At 49.9% G+C, this 20,560-nt stretch overlaps 1 protein-coding gene across 2 annotated transcripts in view; it reads left to right on the top strand.

Moving 5' to 3' along the window:
- ITGA9 (integrin subunit alpha 9) overlaps positions 1 to 20,560 on the top strand; it is a 344,586-nt gene that overhangs the window by 316,252 nt on the left and 7,774 nt on the right. For both annotated transcript variants that reach the window (XM_045904051.3, XM_045904049.3), the window contains one exon: positions 11,713 to 11,832. In XM_045904051.3, coding sequence (XP_045760007.1) covers positions 11,713 to 11,832 — 120 coding nt within the window. The remainder of the gene's footprint in view (positions 1 to 11,712; positions 11,833 to 20,560) is intronic.

The raw sequence follows: 20,560 nt of genomic DNA, 5'->3' as shown, positions 1-20,560 counted from the left end.
ATAAATAAATAAATAAATAAATAAATAAAACGGCCCAGGTGGCCTTGGAGCCCGGAGCTCCTTCAGACTGGACCTCGATGTCCTCCCCCCAGAGGGGGCTTTCCCTTCTCGGCCTAATCAGAACCCAGAAGGAAGCCTCAGGACCACAGCCATGCTTTCACTTCTAAGGAAACCTGCCCTGTCAAGCACTCATTGCTCAGCACAGCAATTTTCTCTGAAGCCATTTCAGTTCAGTTCCCAGGCTTGGCCCTTTCAAGAAGTCAGTCCTCTGTGGAGACAGAGCACCGCATCTCCCCTTGGGATTCAGAAAAGCCCGGATTCAAATCCATCTCCCTCACATCCTAGCTGTGTGACTCTGGGTGCCAGGTAGGCTCTGCGAGCCTCAGTTTCCCCACCCATAACACGGCAAAGCTGCTTTCTACTTGCTAGAGATTTCTGCCTTTGTTCTGCACCCTACCATTGCCCCCCCAACCAAAGACACAAGCCAGGGCATCTCAACCAGAGGGGCATCACCTAACATGGTAAACAGAAGTGACTCCAAAAGGTGCCACTTATGGTCCTTTTGTTGGACTGCTTCCTGACGCAAGCTCTACAGTTTTTACAGTCACCTAGTAGTTTGCAACTTGTGCTTTACCATTTATGTGGCCAGTTACAGTTAAAATTATGTTCCACGTGGCAAGAGAGGTTTTCCCCCTTGCACCTCAAGTTACATTGAAATGTAGGATGCAGGAGAGGGTCATTGGAAGGTCACCACCATCCCCATCCTCTGCCATCATCTGAAGGTGGTCCTCCCCCTCCCCCACCACCCCCACAAGCGAGAATTCACTTATAACCATAAGGAATTGAGTAGTATGACAGCACAGTTTGCCAGAACGTGAGTCCTACTTCCTAATAGTCACCGTTTGCCTATTTACTTGATGAATACTTATTGGGGACTTGCTAAGAGCTAGCTGTTGTACTAGGCACTAGGGGTTCAATGGGGAACAATATAAACGGTCCCTGCACTCCCAGAGCTGACTGAGAGGAGAACAGATGGTAAACAGGGAAGCAAAGAGAATTTCATTTCAAACTGAGGTGAGTTCTATGGGACTAACCTGCTTTCTATTAAAGGGGGGTCAGAGAATCTTTCTCCAAGGACATTGAGACCTAGAAAGTGAGAAGGAATTCGCTGGCCAAGGATGAGGAAAAGCGCCCCAGTTTGCTGGGAGAGTTGCTTAAAGACACGAACGGCCTGCCATGTTCACAGTTCAAAGACCAGTGTGGCAAGAGCCGGGGGAACAGTGAAGATGTCCGTGGGGGGCCATGTAGGCAGGGCCATGCCATGTCACACCAGGGGGCAGTAGTGAAGGGAAGCCCCTGAGAGCTTCTGTTTGAAGCAGGGAATGGCATGATCCAATACACAGTTGACCCTTGAACAACGCAGGGGTTAGGGACACCGACCCCTGTGGCAGTCAGAAATCCACATATAACCTTTGTCTCTCCAAAAACGTAATGACTAATAGCCTACTATTGACCAGAAGCCTTACTGATAACATGAACAGTCAATTAACACGTATGCGGTATGTTATCTGTATTACGTGCTATATTCTCACAACAAAGTAAGCTAGAGAAAAGTAAATGTTGTTAAGAGAATCATAAGGGAGAGAAAATATATTTACAGCACTGTACTGTATTTATCGAGAAAAAATCCGCATATAAGTGGACCCGCACAGTTCGAACCTGTGGGGTTCAAGGGTCAACTGTAGATTCTTTAAAAATCATAGGCTGCTGTGGGGTTAGTGGATCGTAAGAAGGAAAGGTGGACATAAAAAGGCTAGTTAGAAGCTTGCAACAGTTACATGGCAAGAGGTGATGGTGGCAGAGGAGATGGAAGCAGACAGGTAGATTTCTATCAGTAAAGACGTGGCAATTTGTGCAGGTCCCATGTAGGGAATGCCTGTCCAAACGGGTTGGGAGGGATCAAATGACATCTTGATGCAAAACCCCTTGCCTGGTGCGTCCACATGGGTGGTTCAGTTAATAGTGGCTCTCACTGCAGAAAGCGATAGCCAAGGACAGGATGAACCACATGAAGAATAAGCCTCTCCTTTTGCCAAATCCTCAAGAGTCTCGGTCAGTTTATCCTAAACCAGGGATCTCTGGTTATCATCATGACTGTCATCATCGTTGTTATTTTTGTAAACAACAGAACCCACTCCTAAATTGAAATATGCTCTGGTTGAATCAGGGCTGGGGGACCTCAAATTCCCCCAGTTTTTTAATCTCCATTTCCTTTTTTTTTTTAAATATATTGTTTATTTGAGAAAGAGGGAGAGAGAGAGAGAGCAAGAGCAGGGGGAGGGGTAGAAGGAGAGGAGAAGCAGACTCCTCTGAGCAGGGAGCTTGATGCAAGACTCAATCCCAGGACCCTGGGATCATGACCTGAGCCGAAGGCAGATGCTTAACAACTGAGCCACCCAGGTGCCCCTTCTGTCCATTTCCCTTGGTGGCCTCTGTACCCCCTCACTGAATCCCTAGACTCTAGAGAGTTCTGCCATGAAAGATTGTATTTTAGGACAAGGCTGCTGTCTGGTCCATCAAATTCTTTCACTAGACATGAGTTGAACCCCCAGTGTGTGAACAAGAACCATTTTTTACCCTCCAGACTTCCACAGTGCACGTGCGCGCACACGCGTGCACACACACACACACACGTGCGCGCGTGTGTGCACATGGGTGCACACGGAGCCATGCACACAGCACGGTGTGGTTATGTGCTGAGAGTGCCTTGCTGAAGAGGTGAGGACAGGCTGCACGAAAGGAGGCATGACCCTGAACAAGCCCTGAAGGAGTGTTCCAAGTGCCAGGGGAAAGGGCAGGCACGCCACAGGAAGTCACACGGGTCCTAGGCTAGACTCTCAAGAAGCGAACTTGAGACGAGCATGTGAGCCCAGGAAAGAAGTGAGATGACGGGATAGGGAAGACGAAGGAGAGAAGGAAGGATGAGGCTCAGCCTGATTCTGTGGGGAACTCTGGAATACACGTAAGACCCCAGAGTTTGTCCACCTTGAAGTGAGGAAGCTGGGCTTTCAGACCTGCTTGTCATTGGCTGGGGGCTGCCCCAGGAGGAAGTTCCAAGGGCCTTTGCTCTCTCCCAGCGTAGCCTAGGGGAAGTGGCCTCTAAATCCTGCCATCCACTGGGATGTCACATTGTGCTTGAGGACTCTGTTGTTTCAGATCCGCACGTGTCTGTTCAATTCCTATGATGTGCCCAGCATTTGATGTGATTAGCTCTGGTGACCTTCCGAACTAGGCGTCTTTACTCTATTTCCTGTTGGGGAGACTAAGGCTCCAGAAGGTGAAAAGACCTTCCAAGCTGAGGTGCCACTGCTTGTCGGTCGAAGAGCAGCACTGGCTGCTGGCTCGGCCTGTTGGCAAGTCCTGAGTCTTCCTTAATCCCGTGCTCCTCTGCCCTGGGCTGGCCCGTGGCCTTGCGCCCACACACAATGAGAACACTGTTCTCAGCAGGTGGTAGGGATCACGGTCATGGGTGGTAAGCAGCTGGCCCTTGGTCTTTAAGAGCGACCCTTGGCTCCGGTGGCCTGAGAAGCACATCATGTGCAGACTTAAGGGTCTGTTGATTCTGGAGCTCTTCCTGCTGTGGTCTGGGTCCTCACCAGATGCACAGCTTCTCATCAAGATAGTCTGGAGGTAAATGAGCTGCCCTCCTCTCCTCCCTTTAAAGAGCAGTCGTGAGGATTACACGAAGCAGTGGATATAAAACCTCTCAACGTAGGGTCTGGAACTCAGTAAGTTCCCAACAAATGTGACCCGTTATTAACAACAAAGAAATTAGCACCAGCCCAGCTCATTCCCCCCGCACATCCGAACAGAGCAAGGCTTCTCTGAACCCCGGCACCTGGCGGCCACAGTGGGTTTGACATCTCTGCGTGTCCCAGCATAAACATACAGCTTCAATCTCGCCAGATGCGCAGTTTATTTTCTATTCCTTGATGTTGTCTCCATAGGTCTCCCTGCTCCCCAGCTTCCCGCAGGCTGTGTTCTGAGAGTAGTTTAAGACATGGTTCTGCCGAGAACATTTCTTCCAGTCCCGACAGACCTTTCTCCATCCTCCCTCCCCCACCCCTCACTGGTGTAATCAGAAGCAGGTGGAAATGTCATTTCTTTGTCCCAGATGTTCTTCCCTTTCCACTTTTTATTGTACTCGAATTCCTTTTCTGTGAGACGGGTGTGAGGTTGACTGCAGAAAGCATCTTGCCATTGCAATTGACCTTCAGCCGACCTGGGTCTGAGGTTGAACCTCCCTCTGGGGCGTGTTGACTGCACTGTCTCAGCACTGGAAGCCCTCATCCAGCAGAGGCTGGGCCAGGTACACCCCACCGTGGTCATATCCTCAGGCCTTACAGAGACCCGAGCATCACCAGCTATGACATGAGGCCTATTTGCAGTGGTGGGCACGTAAAAGTTTCCAGAAACACAGAAGTGAATTGAGCACTCTTGTTTGGCTTGCCTGTTGCCTCAGCCTGGAAGTTGGCTCCCAGTGGTCCCCGGACACCAGCTTGCCAGCCTCAGGTGCATGAAACTTTACCACAGCGGGTGGGACGCCCAGTATCTGGGCCGGCTATTGCCCAGCCTGTTGTCTCTCCTCCTCAAAGCCTCTGTGGAGACAAACCCACAAGCTCCTCCTTCTCCTCTGTATTCTTTTTTTTTTTTTTTTAAGATTTTATTTATTTATTTATTTATTTGAGAGAGTAAGAAACAGCATGAGAGGGGAGAGGGTCAGAGGGAGAAGCAGGCTCCCCGCTGAGCCAGGAGCCTGATGCGGGACTCAATCCCAGGACTCCGGGATCATGACCTGAGCTGAAGGCCATCGCCCAGCCAACTGGGCCACCCAGGCACCCTCCTCTGTATTCTTAGTTAACACCCAGCACATAAGCTCTCCAGCTTCAGTCCATGGCCGTGCCATCATCCATCCCTTCTATGTTCAGAACATCTGCCTCCCCGTCTCTCAGCCTCCTATCAGCCTCCACCACCAGACTCTCCCTCGTCCTCAGTCTCTTTCCCTTTCTCCTACCCTCTTCCCTACCGGAAGCATATACCTCCCGGCACCACTTCCCCTGCAACCTTGCTCCCCAGGCTGTTTGTTCCTTGAACCTGCCATGGGAAGTTCTCCCTTCTAATCTCCAGTCGTTTCTCAGCTAAGTGCTCCTGGCACACTGTGGACCATGTCCCTCCCCTGGTCAAAACCCTGCATCACAATCCCATTCCTCTTAAGATAAGGCATATGATTCCTAACACAGCCTCCAGCCCTTCCTGTCTCTCTAGCTGCATTTTGAACATCTTCCTTTGGCTTCTTGTTCATTCTGTTTGCCCCAACCCCGCTGTCTGCTGGCTCTGTCTTACCCCTGCCAAGCCCATGTCTGCCACAGGGGTTTTGCACACACTCTCCTTCTCCTTAGAATGCTGTTCCCTCCCCTCCTTTTGACTCATCACCCTAAGCTCAAGCAGTTCCCTCAGGAACTCTTTCTGACTGCTATGTCTATCTCAGAGTCTTTTATAACCATAAACCTCTCCCTCGGGGTACCTGCCAAAATTATGATTTCACATTTATGTGTCTAACTGGTCATATTCTCTAAGAGCTAGAATTTTTGTGAGAGCCAGGACCACCTGCTTAATTCATCACGGGACCCCCACAGTGCCCAGCACTTAGCAGTTGCTGCATAGACCTTTGTTAGATGGATGGATGGATGGATGGATGGATGGATGGATGGATGGATGGATGAAAGGATAGACAGACAGATGGATGGGATGGATGGACAGATGGTTGGATGGACAGAGGGGTGGGTGGGCAGATGGATGGATGAATGGCCAGAACTCCCTGCCAAGAAATCACATTTGCAAATATATTTTTGAGATAGAGAGACAGGAAGCACACTCAGAGACTCCAGCTTCGAACCCCAGCCTCTCTTGTTGCAGACTGAATCATAGTCATGCTTCATCTCGTGCTATAGCCAAGAGGACACTGAATTTATTAATGTGTGCATTCATGAATCACATCATGAATCACGATCCTGGTTTAGGCGACAGGAGGACATACATTTGAAACCTTATTCTATAAGAATTCACAGGGTGCTGGAATCCATCAACAGGGAGATACATCATTACCTAACAGAGTGAGAAGGACTTAAGGCCAGGACTGCCAAGTGCTTAGCTGTGGTTTTAAAACTAAATGTTGTGGAGCCAAGGGTTCCCTTGAGCCAGTTCAGGGCCTGCCGGGGCTGGGGTAAGGAGGGACAGGTTTGGGAAGGGGGGCTGAGCAGGCTGGGCTCTGGCTGCCTACCTTCTTAACAACCAGAGAACCTCCACATTTTTCTGTTTGGGACACTGGGATACCACAGTAGTTCTCCTCTGCTAAAAGAGGTGCTGTTTCCAAAAGCTCAGCGAATGAATGACTAATTCTGCCAAAAAGAGGGGTAGGTCAGGCTTCTTGGAACAGGAGATGTTGGAGCAGAGTTTCTCTTTCTCAATTTTTTTTTTTTAACTTGGCTTTAAAATGCTCAGTTAAGAAAAAATTTTAATAACAAAAAGGTAGAAAAAAGAAAAAAATGCCCATAATATCAAAAAGCACCTGTGTACTTTTGAAACTTCCTACCATTTTTCTGCAAAGCTAATGTCTTCTAGATATTAAATTGATGTTCTCATTTTTTCACTTAATGTTGTAATATTTATCATTTTTCCCATGTTATCATGTTTTCAAAAGTATTTAAAACATGGAAATCAGGCAAAAAGATGGTTGCATGTCCTTCTGATGGTAGGCTGGAACATTCCCTAGCTCCTTTCGACTCAAAGTATGGACGAGCGGTATTAGCACCACCAAGGAGCTAATTTGAAATGTGGAATCTCGGGCCCCAACCCAGACTTGTAACCAGGTTCTGCATGTGAATCTTGGACACTTTGAAATCTGAGAAAAGGTTTAGCAGGCCTGCCTAACTCTCTAGGGCCTGGATTCTGTGAAGTTACAAGTTGATGGTAGAAGACTGATCAGTTATAAATTATGCCTTTTGCCAGTAAAGGTGAAAATGATTTCTCTGGCAGAAAATAAAATCCCAAAGGTTGTAGTTCAGCGCCCTATGGGGTTTTACCCAGTCTTGTATCTGATTTACAGATCCTTCTTTGAACTAGTTTCACCATCCTGCTGATCCCCCTCAATAATGAATTAAATACATCTTTAACATGTGTTCACTCTATATTTGTAGGAGAGGCATGTCTTCAGCTTTTTGAAAATTGTGCTTTGACAGCCAAATTTATTATCATCCTTTTTAAAACTGCTCTATGGGATTCCACTTTGTGATCGACCATAATTATCTCTTACTTATCTGTTGCCCTATTGTTAGGCATTGAGGAAATCTCATTCTGTACCAGTATAAATAATTGTACAGTGAACATCTTTGAAGACAAAAGTTTTTCTATATTTTATGTTTCTTCACCTTTGAGTAAATTTTCAAGTATAGAATTAATGGACCAAAGGGCATGCAAATTTTTAAGATGAGCAATATTGGAGTTTGCCGAGTGGACAAGAATGGAAGGGCATTCCAGGTGGCCAGAGCGTGGGCCTCACAGGCAAGATGACACAGACTGGCTAGAATGTGAATGGCTGCCCTGTGAGGGGCTGGCAAGGTAGGAAAGAGACCAGATGTAAAGAGCCCGGGACCCTGGATGGTGTATTCACATCCAGAGTGTAGGCAGAGAAGCAAAAGAAGACCTGCATTTAGAAAGACACTCCTAACAGCGGGGGTCCTCCCCAGGGCTCCTGAAATGGTGGCGTGAGAGCCGACCAGGCCTGACCTGGGGCAGAGACCGGGGATGGAAACAAGAAGACAGAAAAGATACATGGAAAGGTCCAGGGGCTTGACCAGGGTCACCAGCTCCTCAGTGGTGGAAACAAGGCTTCACGGTCACTGCTTTTTGACTCCCCCCTGGAGTCCAGCAGCTGTGCCTTCCTTTGGAGTCTTATTTGAGATGTGACTTCTTAAAACTGCAGGACGCTCTTGATTTTCTCCCCCAAATAGGCTTATTAGAGTCTTGACATGCAGTGACCAGCTTTGCCAAAGCACAAGAAGGGGAACAGCATCACTAAAAATAAGAAGGATTAAACACACATTCCGGGGAAGTGACAGGGCATTCTTGTGGAATTTGTTAGACTAAACTGCAGTGGATACTCTTGACTGTGTCTGTATCCACAAAACCAGAGCTCCGGCGCAGCTTTGCGGGGATGCAGATTTCGAACAGCAAGGGGACAGCAGCGTTCCCGAGAAGCCACTGGGGCTCTCGAAGGAGGTGGACTATGGCCGGCCCGCCCTGAGCTCACAGCCTGCCTCAGCAACTCACTGTCAAGGAGGCTTCGCAGCCTCTTGTTACCTGACCAAGCACTGGGCCCCTTCACAACACTGTCTGATTTTCCCTTTAGACCCCTCCCCCGCCATTTCACAAAGGGGTAAACTGAGAGCAGTACCTTGGTTCCCTAAAGTCGTACCTGTTGGCCACAGTGCCTCAAGGTTCATCTGTACAAGACACCATGAGAGCTTGTGGGAGGTGATTCAGTCCACAGCTTTTTGGGGGGCAAGAACCCAAAGGCACGCATCTGTCTTTAAAGACAGGAATCTCTAGTCTGATCCAGATACAAAATAGTGGGCGTATGATGAGTGACTTCAGAACCCCTTTCTGGGCCACTACCTCCCACCTCCCTTCAGGACTGCTCCATGTTGGAAAACCACTCTTGGTGACAGCCCCTAAAGGGAGAGGATGGATAAATAGATTGTGGTGTATTCACACTACGCGGTTCTGTACAGCAAGGAGCATAAACATGCTACAACATGGATGAGTCCCCCAAACATGATGTTGAGAGAAAGAAGCCAGACGCAAAGGACCCCTGGGTGGCTCAGTCGGCTAAGCGTCTGCCTTCGGTTCAGGTCATGGTCCCAGGGTCCTGGGATTGAGTCCCGCATGGGGGTCCTGCTCAGCAGGGGAGTCTGCTCCTCCCCCTGCCTCTGCTCCTCCCGCTGTTCATGCTTTCACAAGCGTTCGTTCTTTCTCTCTCTCTCTCAAATAAATAAATAAAATCTTAAAAAAAAAAAAAAAAAAGCCAGACATAGGAGTTTACACTGTGCTGTCCCAGATATACTGAGGACAAAATTAGGTGCAGCTAATCTAGGCCCTGAGAAGTCAGGCTAGTGGTTACCCTTGATGTAGGTATTAGCAGGAAAGGGATGTAAAGGGGGCGTCTCGGGGTCTGGACATGTTCTGTTTTTATTCTGGGTGCTGATCACACATGTGCATTTAACATGCAGTATATAAAAATTTAGTGAGCTGTGCACTTGTGTTATGTTCACTCTTCTGTATGCATCTTAGACATCAATAAATGGTTTTTCAAAATTAAAGAGTCACCAAGCATGCATGACCTCAAAAATCTCTTCCTGCCAGCACTGATGGAAAAATTGCCTTCTGTTTGTCAAGGTTGGGCTCTGCCAGGTGTTAGGCTCAGGGCTCTGTGCACATTGTCCCTTGAATTCTCTCGGGAGGTGCTGTTTTACCCCTAGTTTGCAGATGAGAGAAATGCGGCTCAGAGAGGGAAAGTACCTTGCCCAAGGTCACACAGCCAGTGAGTATGTGCCACAAGGTGGCCTCCTTTCCATTCCCAGAATGACTACTGTGTTTGTAGGCAGTTTTCTTTCACTTGTCCCCATGCAGGAAGGGATGGTCTCTGCTCTGCCTGGTCTTCCTTGAGATAATATTCTGGATTCAGGGTCTGCAGGTGTGACTGTGGCAGCTCATCTGCCTCCTGAATGACCATCCACCCCTCCCCCAGCACACACCCCCCCCCTCCTACTGCAGCTGTGGGGATGGACACAGGGAGATGGAGATGCTCGTATTTGCCTTCCTTATCACCAGGGCACAGACAACAAATGATCCATTGAACCAACCGGTAGTCTTTAAGAAGAGCCACCTTCAGCTGGGCGCTCTGTGGTGTCATGTTGACCAGCTCAGATTTTGGGGGTCTGGGGGTTGGCTAGACCTGAGTTCAAATCCTGACTCTGTACTTAAGTGACATGGCCCAGAGCAAAAGGCTGTCCTCTCTGGGCCTCAATGGTCCCCCTCTGTGAAGTGGATGTTGAAGCCCTCACTGGGTGGCTGCGTGAACCTGGACAGGAGATTGTAAGAAAAGCACCGACGACCGCTTGGGAAGAATTAGAGAGCTGGGAGCCAGGCCCTAAAAGGGGACATAAACAGTGCTGGTCACTGTAAATCAGTACTGTGCCCCATCACCCCGTGTGGCTTGCGGGGGGCGGGGTGGGCTCCCGGGATAAGCGAGGCTTCCCAGCAGAGGCAGAGCCTCAGCTAGCCTCCAGCATCCAGCTGGGTTTAAATAGGCTTTCCCCAAGGAGGGGATGACCCAGCTTGGACAAAGACCTGGGGTGGGCCAGCCGGGCAGCCAGGGGAGATGAGGACTACCCAGTGCTGGGATTTTCGTCTCTTTTGCAGCAAGCTTGAGTGGGCAGGGGATGGTAGGGAAGGTTACCGGGCAGTAAGGACACAATGGATGCTTTAAATTCTACAAAACCAAACTCCACTGTGACCAGTGAGGCTAAAGCAGAGCCAAAGGGTACAATTAGTGTTAATACCTGTTAAGCAATTGGTTCTCTGGCAGGAGGGTGGGGGGCCCTGACCCGTCTGCCAGTTTCCTCAGTGTAAATACTCGCACACGGCAGGGCATCTGGGTGGCTCAGTCGTTAAGCGTCTGCCTTCAGCTCAGGTCATGATCCCGGGGTCCTGGGATCGAGTCCCACATCGGGCTCCCTGCTCAGCAGGAAGCCTGCTTCTCCGTCTCCCACTCCCCCTGCTTGTGTTCCCTCTCTCGCTGTGTCTCTTTCTGTCAAATAAATAAAAAATAAATTTAAAAAATCTTAAAAAAATAAATAAATACTCGCACACGGCCCATTTCAGGCCACCACTGCAGTGTCGTCACTAGATGTGGGGCGAAGAAGAGAAGCACCCAGTTGGCTCTTGCAGGCTGATGGCCAGTTCCGGCACACCGCTGAGTTTCCATAAAACTTGGGGAAACTTGCCTCACTGTGGCATGGGCTGGGATTACATATGGCTCCCGTGGAAACCCAGAGCCCAGCGCTTCAGGAGTGAGGGCCTACTGTGTGCGAGGCCATGAGACCCGAGACAGATGGTGTCCCGGCCCTGGTGGAGCGACAGTCTGTCAGGCAGTTGGCATTGATAAATGATTGCACTAAGCTACAGGTGAGGTGCGCATTGGGGAAGAGCACGGTTTTACATGGAGGGCATGCTCACGTCCTTCGTTGCAAAACCCTAATAAAAGGGAGACTGTCGTTGCCTGAATCAAGAACGGAGTGCGTCCTCTGAGGCCTTTACCACACTTATGTTCACTTCATGATACTGAAGTCAGGCTTGTTGTTGTGACAACCCTTGCAAGAACTGGGGCTTGGATTTCAAGTGCTTTTCCAATCCCAGTGAAAAATCCATCAGTCTACAAGCAGAAAGGCACTGAACCAAAATCCAGTCTTTGGTCACAACAGTCTGGACACATCTGTAGTTCCCTCCAGACGTCAAGCCCAGGCCTGGCTCTGTCATGCTCTGGGTACTTCTGTTTGACAATTGTCCCCCATCCCCTTCTGCTTTGCCTCCTAGGTGGTCTTCGAAGCCTTGCACAATCTGGAGCCCCGGGGCTATGTGGTGGGGTGGATCATTGCCATAAGTTTGCTGGTGGGAGTCCTCATCTTCCTGCTGCTGGCTGTACTGCTCTGGAAGGTGAGTGTGGCGATCGATTGCGGGGCCCCGTGGAGCCCCCACACATGGATGCCCAGCCCTCCGCCTCACCAGAGGGAGAGCTCTTGGAAGAAGTTTCCTGTTAGAACATCCCACACGGTGCAGGTACAGTGGGAGGGAGGGCAGTGTCCCCTGCAGGCTCGGATGGAATCTTGGCCCCTCTTGAGGCCATTCATACCCGAGGGCTGGACCTTTAGATGGAGAACAGACATCTCAGCCCCGCTCTGTTCTTACCTTCTCGCTGGTCCTAACAGGAGGGTGGGAGGATGGGAGCCTGACTCCACGACAGAAGCCTGGGGAGGAACAGCGGCGCTTGGGGTGGTTCACCATTTACTTGGGAAAAACACACACATACACACACACACACGCACACACACAAGCAAAGGGACTGCAGGACAGTTCTTTGTTCTCTACCCATGGGGAATACGAAAAGGGTTTCTGCCCCCGAAGGCTCGGGTACCTCAGCTGAGCTAAAGTCCGGAGTTCTGCCTGGGGAGCTGTGGGGTCCATTCTCCCAACCCTTGTAGGTGAGCCAAGAGATAGATTTGCCCTGCCTCCTTCCCCAGGGCACACCTGCCCATCCTTCTTGCCTCCTGTCACTTTCTCAAGGAGAAGGGGGGTGTCCTCACCCCAAGTCCGAGATGGTTTCTTTGCCTCACACTCTCAGAGATCTGGAGTCCATTTGCTTCAGTGCCTCTATATTCATTAGTAACAACCTCAGGATCATTATCTAACGAAGGTGCGTCTCTTCCGCTGCACAGTAGTGTTCCAGGTGAGGGGAGCCCGTGGCTGTCCTTGTGTCTCCAGCTGCTAGAATAGCACCAGGGACCACAGCTGGGGCTTGCTGCCACCAAAGCCTTGCTTTTCCATGGTTCCTTCTGGGTTTCAAATGCAGGTGGAAACAGCCTCTTACATCATGATGGACGGATGCTTTAGATTCAAATCATTACCTGCTTTGGGATTACAAAATAATTTGTATTCATCCATCAGACATTGTAACAAGTCAGTGAGAAACAAAAAAAAAAGGTTGTAAAGCACTCAGGAGTCCACATCCCAGAATAACCGTGATGAACAGTGTTGTCTCTTCTTGACCTTCCTCGCTGCATAAAGATGTTGAACAAGCACACTCATGGCATCTACTTATGTTTGACTAGGATGTTGAATTTTCCAGTAATGTACTCGATATATTTTGAGGTACAAGACCTCTAAAGTCAAAACTGTGGGTTTGAACTGTGGGTTCGAAAAAAATAATAATAAATATACTTTTATCCAAGAAGTCTAGAAGCAGGAAAAACTGTTTTTATTACACATTTTTCAGACTCACAATTGGACTCATTGCTTTAAATTTAGAGCTACGTCACGTGAAAAAGTGTCTGGAGGTTTCATGAAAAATATATTGAGCACATGACTTAAAGATAAGTTTATCTTATGTTCCCATGCTTTTCAGACATTCCATGTACTCTTTTTCAGCCTGTTCTTCCCCGAACACAGTGCTCTGAACTTCTTTCCATGTCTTTGAAAACCCCCTTCCAGCACAGTCATGAGGCTGCAGTGTCTGCCCTCGCTCATCCAGCCCCAGGACACGGGAATTTAGGTGGTTCCTTGTTTCACACCTCCTTTAACAGTGCCACAGTGACTATCCTAAGAGCTAAATATTTGCACAAATCCTTCATTATATACTTAAGATGAAACCCTAGAAATGGAATTACTGAGTCAAAGGAAACACACACTTGAAGCCTTTTATCATATACTGCAAATTGCCTCTAGAGAGGTTATACCAATTCACCCTCCCACAAGCACTGTATCAAAAGTGTCCATTTTCCTATATATTTGCCAAGAGTGGATATTACCTTTTTTTTAAAAAAAAAAAAAAATCTGCCAATTTGTCATTTGTTTAATCTGCGTGGCCAGATAGGTGCTCAACTCCCCCCTCTCTCCTCCAACTCCTTCCTGCCCGACTGCCTCTGGTCTGTGGGTGGAGAACAAAGCCAGCTCAGTGTTTGGGATCTTAGAAGACAGAAAGGGCTTTGGTTGGGGGTGGGGGGGGTATTTCTTCCTTCTGCCTTTGTCTGGGCTCTTCAGATGAGAGGAAGTCCTCCAAGGCTGGGTGCGTGAGACCAGACAGGGACACAGAGTGGGGAGTGTGGTGGCCATGCCCCATTCCAGCTCATGACGAGAACGCTGTCCTTCTGGCCACCGACCTTGGCTCTGCCACTCAGGGGTGTGTCCCAACGCTGTGTACACGCTCTTCCCTCCTCCCACCTGCCACCTGCTTGGCTTTGCTTCTGTTGTGTTTATTTAAAGAGTGCAATTGCAGGAGATGGCTGTCATGGGGTAGCCAGGACCCTGATGTCACCCAGCTATATGGGATCCAAAGAGCCAGGACCTGAGAAGGCAGACACCACCCTCTGCCACAGACTGGGAGAGAGGGCAGAGTCTTGGCAGTCAATCAGTGGCATTAGCCCCACGCAAGGTCTTGCCATGACCAATGAGGCTGGAAGAGGATGGTCTAAAACAGCTTTACGGAAGCAGTTGAATGATGCCATGGGCTCAAAACTACTTTGCTCATCATCCAAAAGCAGTATTTCATTTCAGCTCACATGTGTTGACCACTTGCTCTGAACCAAACACTGGGTAGGTACCTGGATACAGCGATGAGTGTGACTCCTCCCTGCCCTTGAACACTTCACCATGTAGCACGCAGACCTATAAGTATAATAGTGGGTGATGAGTGTGCACAAGCTTCTCTGGAAACTGAGAAGAAGGTGCCGTTAATCCCCCACCCCAAGGGGCAATGTCTAAAGGCCATAGAGTACCATGTGGGAGGAGAGCGCAGCACTTTGCAGGCTGACGGCTGCGCACTAGAACCTGGCGCTCGCGCTCACCAGCTGTGCGGCTTGGGAGCATCGCCCCCTCTGACCCTTAGTTTCCTCCTCGGTAAAACAGAGACCCTAACCTCTAGCGTGAGCTATAGAAAAGACACAGGCAAAATGCTTAGCACTGAGCTTCTAACACATTGAAGCACCTGAGAAAAGTCAGAGGACATTTCACAAATGAGTTGTCATTCAAGTCTGACCTTGGATGTGGTGTGAGTTTTCCAGGCAGGGAAGGGCAGGTGGATATTCCCTCCAGAAGGAAGAGAAGGTGAGAAAGTAAGCAGCATTGTGGCGAGGTGTGTCATGGGAGGGCAGGGTGGGGGATCTGGAGGCAGAGCAGTGGCATGGCCAGATCTGTTTCAGGAGACAGGTCTGGGGACAGAATGGGGGCGAGGGCAGTCGCCATGATGGAGGGGAGGAGAGCAAATTAGAGCAGGCAGGCCTTGGTGGCCGGTGGGACTGAGGAGGTCGGAAGGAAGGAAAGTAGCAGTCCTTTGCTGTTTTTAGCTTAGACGATGGATGGTTTCCCTTAGCCAGAGTAAGGAAGGCAGATTTGAAATTATTTTGGAAAAAGAGCTGCTTGGTATGAGGAATTCTGAGTGTGGGGTGCCTATAGGAGACTAGACTGGGCTTGAGTCACTCCCAGTCCCTCTCACCTAGCAGGGGGAAGGTCAGCAGAAGGACATTCCTGTCACCTCACTGGTCTGGCCAGCTTTCCCTTCAGTTTCCAGGGCCGAACATACTTATCTCAGGCGTCACCAAGGCCCTTTCTTCCAGTTGCAAAAACAAACAAACAAAAACAGAAATCCATTCACAGCCACTTAAGCAAGAAAGAGAATTCTAAGAATGCAAGGGTACACATAGACCCCAAAGGAAACAGGTACATGCAGACCCACAAAGCATCCAGAAGCCAAGCGAGACAACCCCTTCTTCCCATCACTCCCTTCGTCCCACACAGCCCCTCACCACTGCCCCTCTGCACACCTGCATCACATTCTCCCAGAGCAGACCTGCCTCTCCACACTGCCCTCCACCCCTCCTGTGAAGTATATCTCAGTGGCTTCTAGCCCCAGCCACGGATTGATCAGCCACCTCTCATTCCCAGTTCTGCAAGTCTGGGGGAGAGAACGTCCACCACTGTGGCTGGAGGCAGGGTGTCGGGCCGAATCTCATAAAAGAAGGAAATTAGGCAGCTTCCCCAAAGGCATTCACTGCAGCAAGGTTTCACAGTTGGTGGTGGTGCTGTTGCCCACACTGTGGGCTTTATACTGTACCATGGAACCACTGCTGCGTAACGAACTGCCCCCAAGTTGAGTGGCTCTCAACAGCCATTACATTATATCTTACGAGCGTATGGGTCAGAAATCCAGGAAGGGTTTAGCTGGGTGATTCTTCTGCTCCCCGTGACATTGAGTGGGGTCACTCGGTGGCATTTACCTGGTGGCTGGCCTGGTCTGAGGAATTCAGTTCACTCACATTTGCTGGCACTTGGTGAGGATGGCTGGGAGGCCGGAATCAGCTGAGCCCTCCTCTCTCCCCATGTAGATCACACCTCCCCAGGGAGGAGCCTCTCTTCTTACGTGGTGGCTTTGGCCCCAAAAGAGCATGGTAGAAGCTGCTGGTTCTCTTAAAGCCTGGCCCAGAACTGGCATTGCACCATACTCTGTTGGTCAGAGCAGTCACATGGCAGCCCAGATGCAAGGGAAGGGAAATGGACCCCACATCTCAATAGGAAGAGTGGCAGAGGGTTTGGGGCCACCTTTCATCTGCCACCTTCATGATGTTCAGAAATACGGGCAGACTCTTAATCTTTTCTTTGAAGGTCACCATTGTTTTAAAGTATTTGAAACCTCAGTTCTTCCATAGTGTCATAGATAAAATCCCAATTGAGCTTCTTTAGGGAAAGGGAATAAAAGTAAATCTTGGTGCAACATTCATGACTGCACGCAGCCTTCAGAGTGGGTAATCTCTTCAGGCAAAGCTGCAAGGCAGGAGGGAGGTTGGCAGAGGGAGTTTCTTCAAGAAAAACCTCTTCCTTCTTAAATGGCTAAGTATGATGACTTTGGAGGAGGTTGAAAATGGCAAGCGAAATGTAGGATTATTTTGAAGACCTACATATTCCCAAACTTCACCTACAGACCCCCTATCCACTGTGATTCCTGGGTCTACAACCTAAGAATGATGCCTTCCGCATAGTGAATAGAGACCTAAAGCATATTGACAGTCCAGTGCGTAGAAGTCTGTTGATTAGTTGGACTAAGGCCAGCCTAATAGTTAACTCCCATGGGAGGTCTTCATGGTTCGGGCTTATTGCCATGGTTCATATGTAATTCCCTCCCTCCTGTCAAGGGGAAAGCCACGGAGTGGCACCAAGTTGCCACTGCTGGCCAGGACCAGCTTCACGAGGGCCTTTGAAGACAAGTGAGCACCGTTCAAGTCCTCTGCCTTTATGGAGCCACATCTCCTGAAGGTCCCTTGAGAGTAGCCCCTGACCTTGCTACCTTGGTTGCTTGCCATTGCCTTGAGCTGATGAGCCAGAAATGGTTGTTCCCCAGGATGTGCCACATAGACACGGATCGTAGCGTGGTGCTGAAAACGGAACAGAGCACGTGGCCGTGCTGATGCGTTCTCTGTGCCACCCAGGCCAGGGGGTCAGCACGCTATACATTTGAAGGATGGCTAGTGCCTTCATTCGTCAGACAGCATTGGGTCCCTACTGGGTGACAGGCTCTGGGTAGAGGGACATGGTTAACCAAAGAGCCCTTATTCAGCCTGGAAGACCTCTGGGAAATGTGGTTAAGTGACCAGACATGGTGGTCGAGCCAAGTACATACACCCGGAGAGGTGAGCAGGACGTGGCCGGCTGAAGGGGCTGAGCCACCATCTCCTGAGCCCTCCTGCACGTCACTGTGGTGCTAACGTGCCCGTCATCCACCGATCATCTACAATAGAAACCCCTTACAGGTCTGCGGATGCCTTTTCCAGAGCGGGACCCCAGGCTCCCTGCCTACTGCTCAGCTTCCCTCTCTGCCTCTGCCTCTGGGCAGACCCCAGGGCCTTCTCGAAGGTCCACCGGCTCACATCCCAGGCGCTCTCAGGCTTGGCGGCAGCAGGCCCTGGCTCGGGCACAAAATCCACAACCAGGGCCCCCGAGCTAACCAGACCCTTCTTCAAATACTGAAATGGGTCTTAATCAGCTTTCCCAAAGCTGGGATGTTAGCAGACCCTGGGAGCCGTAATTTAAACTTTCTGTGTGAGGATTACAGTAGCCTGCCAAACCACCACTCAGGAAGAAAACTTTGAAATGTGAAACTCTTTTAAGGCAGAACAATCCAGATGAGTTCCCCTTTCCTTGCCTTTAGCTCCTGACAGGGTTTGAAGCTGCCTGGGCCCTGGGCCTCAGACCTCTTCACAACAATCCTAAAGGCCTGTTTATAGAAGAAAGTGCAATTGCCCAGAGGTACAGCAGGTCTCACAACCTTGTGTGGGACTCGCACATTAAGAAGTGCCTTCAGGTCCTGAAGGCAGCCTCTGAGTCAAGTGGCAAGAGAGTGAAGATGCGGGGATGTCCTTCCTTTAGAAGAAAGAGCCTCATTTAGGGCCCCCCCCCCCCCCCCCCGCTTCTTTGTCCCTCCCGCCCTTGGGCAGTTTGCCTAAACACCAGGAACCTTTTCCCTCCCTCCTCTTTGCCCCTTTTGCAAGCTGAGATGCCTTGAGGCAAAGGGAAGTGACCAGGCCCTTCCCAAAAAGGCCGGGACCCCCTGGCTCTTCCCTTTCCCAAGCAGTGAGGAGGCAGGCCTTGGCAGGAAAGGGTGGCCTTGACCCCTCCGCAGGGCCTGTTCCAAGAGCCTGCTGCTTTAACGCTGGCTTTGGGTTCATGGTTTTTGTTTGAGAGCAGTGTTACTTGACCTCAAGCAGAAACACTTAGGAAAATAAATCTGTAAAATGGCTCAGAGAATGTGTAAGGTTTGGCAGCCCCTCCAGGGGTCACTGGGTTATCACCTTCCCTCCAACCAGACTGTGGGAACCCATCCTTGCTTCTCCTCCAGAGAAAGAAGACACAGATACATGCATGTGTGCGTCCACACACGCACAAACGTCCTTCACACCATATCAATTAAAACCATGTGCCAGAGACCCTCGGTGGGGACTTATTTATGCTCAGAAGTAAATACTGGGCTGATATGCCGCACTGTTGACATCTCAAGACAGAGACATGCTGTGTAAACACTCAAGTAACTGAAGAGACCCATAAACATGAGGCCGCGAGTTAGTCCAAAGAAGGAGTGTGTCTGAGGTCCTTGGAATCGCTGCCCAAGAGGCCACCCAAGGGCCAGGAAGGCGGGGGTGGGGATCTCACAGGAGGCAGACGCCGTGGACTTGTGCAGCTAGTCCCTCACTCACCCCGAAATGGGCGGGGAGGGTAGAGGCTGGGGCAGACCCCAGAGCTTGGTCAGGCCTCCTTTCTTCCTAGGCCTCAAGCCTCCCACAACACCTCCCTAATGAGGGCCCTTCAGAGGAAATCTCCTGTTTCCCTAGTTGTTTTCTGGCAGTTTTCTGATGCAAGTTTACACCAGAAAGTTGTGTAAGTCAGTCAGGAGGGCTCAGGCAGCTGCCCTGTGGGGCTGCAGGCTCCTATCAGGCCCGGCGCAGACACAAGAAGCCGGAAAGCACACTCTGCTGCCTCTGTCTGCCACTGAGCAGAGCTTGGTTTGAGTCTCTCCTCCTCTGGGGTTTCCATGAATGTTTCCTCCACTACAGACAGAACACGTGTAAACAGAGCCTTTTGCCCTTCAAGTGGCAAGGCAAGCCGTGGAAGGTTCCAGAAAAAGTGCAGGACAGCATTGACTCCACTGGATCGGCACTGAGTGTGGGGCTGCCGAGGGTCCAGCTTACTGAACTCATGACCGATCATTCCCAGTGGGCTCAGCTGGCAGCAAAAACAGGTGTGCCCAGCACGTCTCAAAGGTTTTCCCCGAAGTAACCGTGAGGACTAACGGGAGTGAGAGCGTGTGCCAGAGAGAGGGGAGGACCTGCTGCATGGGGGAAATGTCTTTGAAGTCTCCGTTTATCCTCGTTTTCAGAATTGTAGGACTCTTTATGTTTTACGATCTACCCATACTTTAATACAAAAATGGAAAATTCAGTTTACCCAAAATTTCCAAAAAACTCTTGGGAAACAGTTGCAGCCCAAGTTTTCTTTGGGGACCAACATAAAAAGCTGTCATTGTGTTTCAGCTGAGGTCTAAGAATGCCTTCGGTCTCTGGGGCACAGCTAGAAAATGACCTTCCTGGTGGTGTAGGAGGGAGGTGGTTGGAGCGGGAGTAGTAATCAGGACTCCGGGCTCCCTCTGCCACATCTCTCCCGAGTACTGGGCAGGCCTGGTGTGACACAGTTGTGGGGACCGTTGCTCAGTAAACTCAGAGCCTGGGCTTTGGGTTCTGTATCAAAAGCCAAAACTAGGCTCTAAACAAAAGCACAAAGGTGATAGTCTCTTTTTCAGACAAGGAATTAGCTTGATCGTGCAAGAAAGCATATTAGTTTGACAGAGCGCCCACTGAACTATATGGCATCTTTGTGCAGACCAGTAAACTGCACCCCTTCGTCCAGAAACTTTACTTCCATCTGTCGAAAAATCAGAAAACCTGCTTCTGATTTTGTTAGGGGGAGGGGGGAAAAGACACTCTACTTCCATCTGCTGGAGGATAGTTGTAATACACTTACATGTCCAGGCTATCTGTGATGTGAGGGGCACCGCACAGCCTGCTCTGCCATACCCAGCACTCCCTAGCCTTGAACGGGGACCGTGTTTTAAGAAATGATCTTCGGGCTG

The sequence above is a fragment of the Mirounga angustirostris genome, unplaced genomic scaffold (assembly GCF_029215605.1).
Source record: "Mirounga angustirostris isolate CCGP_5_RB_7025 unplaced genomic scaffold, mMirAng1.0.hap1 SCAF_1, whole genome shotgun sequence".
Lineage (NCBI taxonomy): Eukaryota > Metazoa > Chordata > Mammalia > Carnivora > Phocidae > Mirounga > Mirounga angustirostris.
This window is presented reverse-complemented; position numbering and strand designations above follow the sequence as displayed.